General features: G+C 40.1%; 1 protein-coding gene across 13 annotated transcripts in view; it reads right to left on the minus strand.

The window, feature by feature from the left end:
- LTBP1 (latent transforming growth factor beta binding protein 1) overlaps window positions 1-13,359 on the minus strand; it is a 403,075-nt gene that overhangs the window by 186,872 nt on the left and 202,844 nt on the right. For all 13 annotated transcript variants that reach the window (XM_043553208.1, XM_043553205.1, XM_043553212.1 and 10 more), the window contains 2 exons: window positions 6,801-7,025; window positions 5,147-5,421 (listed from right to left, as the gene is read on the minus strand). In XM_043553208.1, the coding sequence (XP_043409143.1) occupies window positions 5,147-5,421; window positions 6,801-7,025 (500 nt within the window). The remainder of the gene's footprint in view (window positions 1-5,146; window positions 5,422-6,800; window positions 7,026-13,359) is intronic.

The following is a 13,359-nucleotide window of genomic DNA, read 5'->3' on the forward strand; positions in this document are numbered from 1 at the left end:
AAATATCTTTTCTGTTTAGACCTACTTCAGGTTTTCCAGTATTTCTGTTCTTCGTTAACTCAGGTGTTTATATGCGGAATTTTCTGTTCTTTTGGCATGTGCAAAAGGAAGGTCTTGAAGAATTTGGATTTTTTGTCTCGTCTTGTACGTCTGTGTCTAATTAAGGGGCATGTTCCCACATTTAAAACAGCACATGACTGCACAACCAGGCAAAGGCAGACCCAAGCATGGACATTGGACCCCAAGCCCTACCTCGTGATTCTAAACACTTCTCAGACAGGGTCTTTTCATACCTTCTGGCATCATTAGGTCACTGCAAATGTTTGTTGCCAGCAACTGGGCAACAAATAAAACCTGCATAAAACAGACACTCAAATGCCAAGTAAGTTTCAAATTTGGGTCACTATTAAGAGAACCAACTTAAAACAAAGGAAACCCTTGTACAACAGAAAAAGTATACATATTCAATGTCCCTGTGATGCAAAAAGAAATTGAGGGGGTATTTTCTGAAATTTGGCCTCTCCTTAGAGATGAAAACCAGCACGGAAATGTTCACATTTCCAGCATGTGAAATAACACAAGATTTTCCTAAAAATAGTTGGTAATTTTAACCATCGGAAATTGTAATTCTAACTTCATCTATACAGTGAGTAGACTTTCCAAAATGTTTTCAAATACATACAGAGAACCCCCCCCCCCCATCTACTTCAGGTAGCACAGAGAGATAACTGCCAAAATTATGACTTGTTAACTGCTTCAGATTCGATTTACATTCAAGAAATCCATCCTCTTAGCCACACCATGCATTCTATTAATTTCTACTCTTTTAATACTTGAATATGAATTTAGCAATGCCTGTATCCAGCTCGATTCACACAGAAATCAATACTCTATGTGATCTAAAGAAGAAATTATTTTTAGGACTTAAAAGATGGAACATCACTTTCTCCAACAGTAAAACGATAGGCCTGATTCCTCCCCCAGCTCTACCCACCCCCGTATCTTGTCATACTCTGTCAAGTGTGTGACATTATAAATTCCCAATCCCATTATTCCTGCTCTTTTCTCTTCATAATACAAGCCAAAGAAATGTCCCCTGTTCTCACGAATTTATCACCACTAGAGCTATTTGCTGCTCAATGAATCTTCTCCACTCATCTGTTCTCGCTCCATCTCTGAAACAGCATTAGACTTCCTGACTGATACTCAAGAACGCACCACTCTTGATGTCAGTCAAGGATGGGGCTGCTTAAAACAAAGATGTAGCTACTCATGTTCATCTTACAACCCTCCCCCAGGGTTAATCAATCATTGTGAGCATTTATCTGATTTCTGAAGCAAGGAAGTTCAGAACGGTCCAACTTATCACATTCTTTTTTTTTTTTTTTAAATCCCCCACAACAGACAATAATCAAATCCTGATGCTTGATTCTTTACAAAAGCTCAGGAATTCATCTTTATTTTCAAGTTAACTTCTTAGATTGGACCCTGGTCAATTCACAAATGGACCGAAGCCAACGTCTCTTCCGTGGCCTCCTCATGTCTACCATCCCCACATCCACCCACCCCATCCTTTCCTAAGTTGAAACTTTTAAAATTACTCTCTAAAAATTCATAAAATGTATCAAAGTTACAGCTTTCGAGTTCAACTTAAAATTTGATTATTCTAAGTCTAGAAAGTTATCATTTTTGTTTCTTTTCCTCAAGAAACTTTCACATATTCTGAGACAGTCACTTGAATACCTACCTCTCAGGGTCAACAACTATTACCATTTTGTCTTATTTGTGTATGAAATGCATTTGAAAATAAACCATAACCATCATGGCGTTTTACCCCTAAAACTTTTAACATTCATCTCTCAAAAATAAGGAATGGTCCTACATAACCCCCACATCATTATCCTACCTAAATAATAGTAATTCCAGATTATCATCTAATATCCAGCCCTATTTAGATTTCTCCAATATCCTTTGGAGCCGGGTGTTGTGTGTGGGTGTGTGTGTGTGTGTGTGTGTGTGTGTGTGTGTGTATTTCTAAGAGTTGATTAAGGTTCATATGTTACATTTGTCATTGGGTCTCATTGGTCTCTTTCTAGAAAAGTCACTCTGCTTTTCTTGTTTTCCCTCATGAGAAGATTTTTTCTTTGAAGAAGCCAGGTTATAATATCCTACATTATGAATCTGTCTGCTGGAGGAGATATGTGTGTGATGTTTTTAGTTTGTTTCCCCTTTGCCTATGAGCTAGATAGGTTAGGTGTAAAGGCTTTATTAGATTCAGGTTAAATATTTTTGGCAAGAATACTTCAAGGATGATGTGGAAACTCCATACTGTGTCACATCAGGAGGCACATAATGTCGGTTGTCCCACTTGAAACAATTCTGAATTTGACTGCATGGTGAAGGGGGGCTTCATGAAAGTGTTACCTTGATACTAAGTCATTTATATCACACTATGCCTCAGGTGTAAGGGGCTTGTTACCTGTACAAATGCATGCCAGGAATCCCAAGCTATTTCACTTCTCTCGTCTTTCCTAACACTCCCTTCTCCATTTCTTGCCATGTTCTCTTTCCTTTAATTCTTCTCCCCCACTTCTATGGGGGCTTGCCTTCCTAACCAATCATGCATTTTCCTCTACCACTGAAGTAATTCCTGACATTCCACTATACAAAGATGCTCTGAATTTAAATACATGATCATAGCTCATGTTCAACTTTCAACCCCAAGTTTACTAACTATTAGAATGTGCCATAGACACAAAGGCAGTTTCTGCCAAATTTGTTTCATATGTGACCTCTCACGGTAACACATAAACACAGTTACTGATAACTCTAAGGCATTCGAAGTCTCAAGAGCCAAAATCTGCAGCTAATGAGAGTGTTCCCACTAAGCAACGCAATGCACACCGAAGGAGCATTTACACAGTTGTTTCTGCAATTCATTCAAAAATCTACCTACACCACCTCGTGGAGCTTTGTTTGCAAACTAACTATAGCTAGAAAGCACACATATTTTCCAGCACCTCTGTAGGGACACGTCTTATATACTATTGACTATTTGCCAGAAATGTATTTTTTAATGTCTCGATCATCCTAACTACACAAATTACTGGACAATCATAGGCACGCAGCAACATTTCTCAGTAACAGTAAGAGTGTTTTCTTGAAAACAGGTCTTATTTTGAAGCTGGGTATTAGTGACTACACATGCAAAATAAATTAAGAACTGAGATCATTGTCTGGATCATTCTGACCAGAAGTCAGAAGAGTATCCAGATAAGGCAAAAGTATTCCACGGAGTTTTAATTATTTGGGGAACTCTACCAATTATCCAGCTCGCTTTGACTGTACTGTCCAGCTTACGCTTGAAAGTAAATAGTTTGTTTTTATCCTTTCTAGTTCGCAATCCTCAGCCTACTATTATACAAAACTGGTAAGTTTGTTAATACCTCATTTTCTTGCTTTTTAGGCTCTGTGTCCAACTTGGAAATTAGGGAGAAAGATACTGGGCACAGAGTTTTAAAAGGACCTGCCTTTTCCTTTCTCATGACCAATCTAAGCTGGAATGGCTGAACAATGCAAATGGCACCAATATCACCCTCTCTCTCCAAGGCTACTCTGGGGCAACATTGTGAAGTATGAAGTTTATCTTCAGCCCCACTATCCCTACCAAAACCTGACCTTAGCACAAAATCCAGTCTTTACTTCTAAGCTACATTTAAATTGCTGATGTTCCTTCTCCAAGAAGCTTTTGCTTAAACCTGGTCTTCAACTGAGGAATGAAAAGGTTCCCTTCAGTGAGCATTTCAGGTATCTGTAGGCAGACAACAAAGGTGGTGTTTGGGGGATCAAGCCTTCCTTGCTTTACTAAAATTACAGGACATAAGCAATCACCTACTCTATTTTTAAGTTTGACTATCTGGATAGATAAGTACCTTCTGAGCTAATATTTGCAGAGTTCTACAACATTTGCAAAGCAGACACATTACATGTCTCATCTTGACAAACCCCCATATTCTTATCTCTACCTTACAGATAAGGAAGCTGGTCTCCTAGCACCTACTGCTGGGGCCATAGCTCTAGCCAAGACCTTTAACTCTATTCACATGGGTTCTCTTTTCTAGCTGGGTCTATAAACCAATTTTGTTTTACTGCCCCAGAAGAAAGATTACAACCCTACCATACACTTGTCTAGTACCTAAAAAGCATTTTCTAGGTTTCTAAAGCAGTAACAATGGACTCTATTACCTACAAATACTTCACACACACACTAATTTTCTAATAATCAGGTAACAACAGAGGAATAATAATACATTTATCTCACCGACTCTTCTCATGGGGGATCCAAACCATATGAAATGACAAGAGCAGAACCACAGGAAAAAGCCACAACATTATCATGTGATCCCAAAGCAAGTAGCACAACATGGTTGGGGTAGAGGAACCAATATATTTATATTGTCTTTGCTATGTATATTCAACAGTGAGTTTTAAAGAAAACTCAGCCTTTCTCTCACTTTATGATATACATATAGCCCTAAAGTGGCGTGCAAATTCAATATTAAAATGCACGTCAAACAATTTCTGCATTGCCATGGTAGTTACGAATTTTTATTAGCAGAAAGAAGATGCCAAGTTATCACTGCACAAAGGGTCAAAATTCCTCTGTACCTACAACCTACAAACTGTTGCAAAAAGGCATAAATGTTTTCAAACATCTTTGCAGAATACATCTCACATACCATATCTCATGCCTGACTTATTTTATTCACAGATCACCTTAAGTGAAAAAATATATAAACAGGCAATCATGGACTTTTGGAAGCATTTCTGGAAGATCACTACTTAATATTATAGACTGAGTTCAGCAAACTTTTTCTGTCAAGAGCTTTACAGGCCTTATTTCAGGATTTGGGGACCCCACGATCTCACCAACGCTACGTAATTGTTGCCAACAGCATGGAAGGACAGACAGTATGTAAATGAATGGATGTGGCTATGTTCCAATAAACCTGTATTTACAAAAAATGGGCCCAGGGGTCAGTTTGTCAACCCCATCTATTGAAAACCATTTTGCCAAGTCTGGCTTTCCTATTAAAATGCCATATCTACGATGCATTACCCAAATGGGCGGGGCAATGTTGCTTACCTGTGACCCAATGGTTTCCTGGAAGCACCGGCCAAGCTGCGTCTTAGCAGCTACAGGGTAGACGTGGGGAATGACCTGCTGGTGAGAGTACGTGGAATGTACGGTCTGGGTCTTCTGGACGGGAAGCCCTTGGTAAGAGATTTGGGATTGGCCCGCTTGAGCTTCTTTTGTCTTCTGGCCTGTTGGGCCATCAATTCTTGAAACCTGATGTATCTGAACTGAAGCCTCCGGAGGGTGTTTCACATGGATATTGACTATGTTGGGAGGAAATTTCACTAAAAGAGATTAGGAGAAAATTTTAGTCGTGAATAATTAACAAGTGAGTCAGCATGAGAGCAAATACAGACACCCACATAAACTTTATAGTACACGTAGTGTGTATGTATTTTTGCTGCACAGCCATCAATTCTGGAGAATAAAAGGGTACACTCAAAACACAAATTAAACCTGGATTTGTGTCTTTTAAAGAGTAAAACTGGTTGTATAAAGAGACATTAAAACCTTTCACAGTAACACATTCATGAGACAAGAATATTCTGGGGGGGGGGGCAGGGCGCTGCGTGGCTCAGTCGGTTAGGCATCTAACTCTTGATCTCAGCTCAGGTCATGATCTTGATGTTCATGTGTTTGAGCTCTACATCGGGCTCTGCGCTGATGGCACAGAGCCTAGTGGGATTCTGTCTCTCCTCTCTGCCCCTCCCCTGCTTGTGCACGCACACGCATGCACGCTCTCTCGCTCCATCTCAAAATAAATAAACTTCATGCTGCCTGTGGTCACAGGTGGGTACACTTTATCAAAGGACAGTAGTAAAGGCTCAAGAGTTTACTTTTGCATTTCTCAATGTATCTATTGCCAAACTTGTAAGATTTACCTTTCTATGTCAAAAGAAGAAATACAGTTCCACAAGGCATAATTCCCTTATCCTGAATGTCATGGCATGTCCATACCTGTGGGACTCCTGAACTATGGAAACTACTTACACGTGATATTTTATATCTGTATTTACTTTCTGCAACTTCCAAATAAAATTTCATCTTCTGATGCTAACTAACATTCAAGTTTTAAAGACTAAAGGCCTTAACACTTCTCTGACCCCTTTTCAAAAATTGTTCATGTGTAAGAGATGCCAGGTTTGAAAGAATGAGTTAGTCATAGAATTTCTAAGCTCCAAGTGACCTACTTTACCTTCCTCTACAGATGAATAAATTGAAGCCCAGTGAGGTTAACTGATTGTTTATAACTAAAATCGAGTGCTCTTCAACTACAAAATAAACTCAATACTCACCAACAGGTACTAGGCAATCCACTAGCTCATTAGTCCTATATGAGTCTGAACACTGCCTTGCTCATCTTTCTATTTCCTAGGCCCTGCCAGAAACATGAATGTAACAGCTCTGGGTGCTAAGAGCCAGCATAAAAGGATGGGCTCCTTTTTACTTTATTTCCTAGAAACTAAATCTCTATGGCCTAGAAAGTACTGCAGTCACATACCTGAGCCCATATTCTGTCCCTGCCACCATTTCCCAGGCCACAGATCACATACTTCTTTCTGTTTCAATACCAGTCCCACCATCTGCAGATACGTGCTTCCACATGAGTTAGGCAGTTAACAGACATCTGATGAATGGGCAAAAAGAAAATAAATAACCTTACCTTTGACTCCTTGTTGGCTAGTCATGGTCAGAGGCAAGGTATGTGTAGAGTGGACGACGTGCGTTCCCAATGCCTTGCCTGACTGCTGAGAATGCTGGTAAAGTTTAGGCACACTGGCACCATGGACTGGGATCTGACAAAGCTTCCCTGTGAAATTTGGAGGGCACTGGCATTTGTCTCTTGAACTGCACTGGCCACCATTCATACATGGAAGATGGCAAATTACTACAAGGGAAAAGAGAAAATGGGGAGACGTGGGTAGTTTCTGAAATGCTAAGTAACAACCAATCAACAGAATCCCCAAAACCCACAGCCCATGATAATCATCATATTCCTGATTACTTTAGTAACAGTCAACAAAGAAGTCACTACACTATGAAAACAATGGACTATTACTATCTTTTTCTTCCCACCTAAAGTCATTTAACTCTCCAATTGCTTGTGGTTGTTCTCCCTGACAAGGGAAAGAATTGAAAGTAGCCACTCAGGATTATTATCTATCACAGTGTCCTTTTCAGTATCTGCTGCATCCTATAATTACCTTGATTTTGTAGTGTATTACTTGTTTGTTAACTGTCTCCATAGACTATAAAGTCCTTGGGAAAAAGTGATCTGTCTAGCTTAGTGATTTTTATATCCTCAGCACCTAGAATATTTCCTGGCACATAGCAGACATTATTTCCTCAAAGAATAAACAAAGAAACAAATGAGTGTTTAAAGCATCTCTTGATACGGGTATTCTCTTCGTAAGACATGGAACTAAGTGCTACCCAGAATCAGGGAGGAGAAGAGCCTGAATCCTGCTTTATAGGAATATGCAATCTCCTTGGGATAGACCACAGTGAAACTGAGAAGTACCAGAGTGATTAGTAGTATGGGCTTTAACTGATTAAGAATAAAGAAAGATAAAAGGACACATGGGGTAAAGAATTTTAAGAAGAGTTTTAAATTCTGGCTAAATTCAGCTTTTAGTCAACCTCCTAATTAACTAAAATTCTTCCTATCAGCCTCTTAACATAATCAGACTCCTACCAACTTGAACAGTAAAAGTGCTTCAACTCCATTTCCCTCCACTTCTACTCTCTTTTAAGTCTTCTCCTCTTTTAAGACCAACCTTTCAAAAGAACTGCCTTGACACACTACCATCTAGCTTGGACCAGGCTGTGCTTCCCTCTCCCTACCTCTCTTCTACATGACACTACTCTTACCAAGATCACTCACGGGCTCCATGTTGCTAAACCCAATAGATGGATTTCATTTTTCCCTTGGTTTCCATCACATCTCACTCATCTATTTGTGCTCCTTCCTCTCAGACCATTGCAGAAATATTCTTTGCAGACTCCATTTCTATGCCTTTTAAGTACTGGTATGCTTTAAGGCTTTTTCTTAACCTCTTGTCCTTACTAATTCTACACACGCTGTTTCTATGATTTTACTGTGTTAGATGGTGATGTCATACAAATTGGTATTTCCTAACCAAAGCTTTCTGCTGAGTTCCAAACCGTCTACTACAATGTATCTTCGTGTAGATATTCCACACGTGACTCAAACTGGAAAGGTCCAAAATCGAACTCCTCACCTTCCCCCAATACTTCCATTCACCAAGTGGTCCTTAACAGAAACCAGACTGCTGCTCCCCCATTTCACCCATCCAAACGTCCAGGCCTAGAACTCCTCCCTTGTCAACATTCATCAAGTACCTCCATTTCTCTCTCATCACAGGACCTCTGTTCCTTGTGAAGCTTTATCACTTATAAATCTCACCTCATTCTCTTTTACTCCACTACACTGACTTTCATTCATTTCTTCAGTTTGCAGAGAACCTCTTGTGCTTTATCCACCCTGTGTCCTTGGCTTGAACCCTCTTTCCCTTCTGTCCCCCTCAGCTACCTAACTCCTACTTATCTTTTAGACTCTGTTTAACCCTCACCTCTTCTAGAAGCATTCCCAATTGTCCTTCATCTGGGTTTGGTACCCCTCCTCTGGACCTCCATGGGTTCTCATTGGCTACTCATCACAAGTAAGCTCACTGAGCTTACTACTGCATGAGTTAGTTGTCTGACTATCTTTCTGTATGCCTCATTCAACTAGAGTTCTGCGATCACGGGTTTCCTCTTGGTATGTTTTACTTCCAGCATGTAGTTCAGCTTTTGGAAGAAAACTGGAGAGGCACCTGGGAGGCTCAGTCAATTAAGCATCCAACTCTTGATTTCAGCTCAGGTCATGATCTGACGGTTTGTGAGACTGAAACCACGTCCACCTCTGTGCTGAGAGTGTAGAGCCTGCTTGCAATTCTCTCTCTCCCTCTCTCTCTCTGCCCCTCCCCTGCTCTCTAAATAAATAAACAAACATTAAAAAAAAAAAAAAGAAGAAAGCTGGAGATCAATAAAATACTGGATGAAGCAATGAAACAATTCATGCCTACCACTTTGGCAAATACCATTCTAGGCGCCACAGAAGATTCAGTCCCTGCCCTTCAAGAACAAAAAAAAACTGAGGAGCTAATACATGGTAACTATCATTACAGATCAGCATATAAGTGACAATCGGAAAATATAAAATGTAAATCCTGTGGAATATCAGAGAAGAGAAAACTCATTTCTGGGAAAGTCATAATAGACTTTACAGGGATAAGTCTTTGGGACTTTGGGATAAGTCTTTGAAACTGGGCAAGATTCATAAACACAGAAGTGCCTTTTGGGAAAATAATATGTGTAAAGAAGGAGGCAGGCATATTTGGGAGATAATGAGTATGGCTGTCTTGTTAAAACCTTGGGTTCCTGAGGCAAGGGGTCAAGTGATAAAATGGGTTGAGTCAAGTCAGACAATGCAAGCTCTTAAAGTCCTCCTGGTAAGAAGTGTGGGTTTTATTCTACAATCAGTAAGGGAGCTCGGAAGCTTTAAGGAGAGAATTCAGGAAGACTTAAAGATTGTTCCAGGAAGACTCCTCTTGTGATGGCATGTGAGAGTAGTTGGAATAGTGAGTGAAGGTGGGGAATTCAGTTAGGACGCTACTTGAAATACAAGTTGACAAACACCCAGATTAAGATCACAGCAATGAGAACAGAGTCATACACAAATATAATGATAGAAGGAGAAATCAGTACAGCATGGAGATGGGACACAGGAAGTGACAAACGGGCTGCAGAAGAGAGGAGACGGCGGAGGAAGAAGGAAAGAGCCAGGAAAATGACCAACGTAGCTGCCTAGAAACTGTGTCCAGGGCCTGCCCATGCTGGATGGAATGTGACATATGCTTTCTCCAGTGCCTGAGGTGCTAGGGAAGAGAAGTCAAAGCTGACTCCATGTTGAGTCAAACACTTGATCAGTCCCAGTTCACTTCTGATTTCAATTTCTAGAACACTTGGCTACAGTGGGTGTGCTCAACATGTAATGGGCAAGGAGAGCCAGGCCAAGATTTAAATGTACTACAAACAATTGACCAGAATAAGGCACTCTTCACTTTGCATAGTTCCAGTACTCTTGGATCTCAGTGGCCACAGTTTAGTTACGTAACACCAGTCTCCCCAATGACACAGTTCCAACTTTAGTTGTCACAGTGTATTAATGCTGAATTACATAAAGCACAAACTACTGCTAGCTTTTTCCTGCGTGAATGACACTCGTGGAGCACGAGCTCTCATCAGTTGTGCTTCTTCCAAGTCTGTCGGCAACTGGTCCCGGCACATATATTGTTCAATTCGTGCACAGACACCAAACAGGGAGGTGCGTTGCCCCTCATCTCAGGGTAATAAACTCATAGGACATTTTTACACAAGTGCATAATCAAAAGAGGGTATGGGGCCAACACAAAATCAAAGTGTAACGAAAAAATAAAAAGTGTTAACAGTGGAACTGAAATTGGAAAGTGGTGATGAGGGAAAAAAATGAAGATGTCCCAGAGGAAGTGACATGGAAGGAACGCTCAGTTCACAGCTGTGAAAGCACCAAAGATAACGTGTTGGGAGTGGATCCAAACTCAGGAAGGACCAGGACAAGTCACTGTGGCAGAGAAAAGATACTCCACGTCATTAAGTTACACAACGAGATGGAAGCAAACTATTCAAACTACTCTTGATAAGTTCTACTCAAAGAAATAAAACACTAATTCTTAGTGTTTCTAACATTTTAAATTAGAGGGCATTAACATTAGTTGCACTTCTTTTTTTGCATTCCCCTATACATTTATAACTTACAATGAGGAAGCTTTCATGTTTTGACAAAAAAAATTTAAAGGTCACGGAACTGGTCATTTTCCTACTGATTATTAAGGTCATTTTGCACAGTTTCAGTCTGCAGATCCTTTATTTGGTCCCATAGTAGCATGTAAGGTAGATTCCCTAGGATCTATACTAAAATAACTTCATCTCTGTCTGTAACCATCTTTTCTCTTCAAAGAAACGTTAACCAATTCACTTCCGTGAGACATTTCTCGTATCAACAGATTTTGAAATCTAATATGAATTTAATTAGTTTTGTTTAAATCTACCTTTAAAACCCTGAGGCAGGTTTCACATAAGTATTTCAAGGATGCACCAGTCTAAGGGGATACAGCAATAATCCAGAATAGAGGTCTAGTAATCTTGTGTGTCTCTCTCTGTTCATAAAGGAAAGTTTCTGCCTGACTTATTCTAACCAGTGAGAGGGCACTATTTATAACTATTTATGATTGAGAGGTAAACTATCTATTAGCCTGTTCCAGCATTTTCTAAAATCTAAATTACAATATCAAATTCTTTGCCTCAATTCAGTAACTACACATTCAGTGCTTTGTGGCAGGCACTCTTTTTATAGTTCAATAGTCTTTTATGTCAAAGAAAACAAATTTAAAAATCAATCTACAACTTCAGGATTTAACTATGAATGGTTTCTTTCTGTTTCCAAATTCACGCCGCTCTCAAAACAATCATCTAGTGATATACAGTCTGTGCTGCCAGTGTTCTAGAAAAATCTCAACACATGAAGAGGAAAAAGAGTAAGTTATCTTTAAGGCTGACTTGAGAAGGCTGGTTGTAAGTCTAGCTATGGCACATATATTTTAGAACGTGTAACCAGGAGGCGTAACGCAGAATGCTAAGAAATCCCATCTCCGTGGCGGCCTGACATTTTGCCGGCCATCACCATAATTCACGATACTGCATCACATGGCCACCTAGGACCTACTGCAAAGAACAAGAAAGAGGTATATGGGTCCTCGGCCTGTTACTCCAGAATGTGTGATTTCATGACAACCACTCAATGTATCTCACAGTACTACTATACCAGGTCAAAATGAGCCAAAGGCTCCATGTTGGAAGAACAGGAAGTTGGAGGTTTTAAATTTGTCAAGTATTTGAGTGTGTTCCACCATTCCCTCTGGTCTAGAAAACAACTTGCAGTACTCAAAAAATCGGGATGACACAACAGTCACATTTTGCGCCACAAGCTGGAAGTTCAATGGATAGATATTAACGATTTGTATACAAATATGCGCCAAATGAGTTTTCTCAAGACGCATACTAAAAAAGCCATATTCTCTCTTTCCTGTTATCTCAGTTGACTATAAAAATACTTGAGCTGCTTGTCCCCAAAAGGTGCCCTAGGAATGTACTTGACTTTCCTGCAGCAACATCCAGGCGCCTCCACCCACCCCCTTGATTCTCGTGCCAGCAGACAGACCGTTTCAAGTTATTGCGGCTAAGGCGGGACAGGGAAAACAAACCTCTATCTGAAGAAAAACCTACATCTGTCATTTCACAGAACAGACACACACATGACTTTGATTTGAAGAACTACTTAAAGTTTCCCACTTGTCTCTGATTAGAAGAATAATGTTCCATTAAAGGGTTTCAGCATTTTTGTTGCTATCCCTTGGAGTATTTAACACACACACACACACACACACACACACACACACACACACACTATTTTTAGAAAGTAAAAGTCATCACTTTATTTCTTCCCCCAAACATGCCTACACTGCCAGAAAGTGGGTGAACAGTGTAGTTGCTTAAAGCTTTTGGGTAACAAACATTAGATGATAATTAGATGCTACAAACTACACTTTAAGAACCTAGTCCACTGTTTTATTTATATATATAAATAAACAACTTGAATGTTTGCCTTTGAATTCAGTAGGCAGCACTAGAAAACAAAACGAAAACAAACAAAACAAAACCTGGAGTTGAAAGCGAAGATGCTGGTCACATCCTTCTGACGCCAGAAAGATGGCGAACTGAGGGGGCCTAGCCCAACACAGGAGCCAAGGGAGAAAGCACAGAGATTAGTGGGCATTTACTAAAATCTAACTGTGGGTCTTATTTACGGAATGTAGAGATTTACAACTGTTGTGTTCTAAAATTGCCTACAGCCAGTTCTTGGTTATCTGTCCACTAACTTCTACTGACTCCCAGACTCCACCAAGAATACATGTGAGATCCAGTGGCCAGAACAACCTGTCCAAGGAGGTGGTCTTTAAGCCTAAGAGGAGAAGAATCCAGTGATGTAACAAGCTGGCAGAAGAGTGTTTGCAAAAAGAAGAAATAACAGGAGCCAAGATCCTGAGGGCTTAGAAAGGCCT

The sequence above is a fragment of the Prionailurus bengalensis genome, chromosome A3 (genome assembly GCF_016509475.1).
Source record: "Prionailurus bengalensis isolate Pbe53 chromosome A3, Fcat_Pben_1.1_paternal_pri, whole genome shotgun sequence".
In the NCBI taxonomy this organism is placed as follows: Eukaryota; Metazoa; Chordata; class Mammalia; order Carnivora; family Felidae; genus Prionailurus; species Prionailurus bengalensis.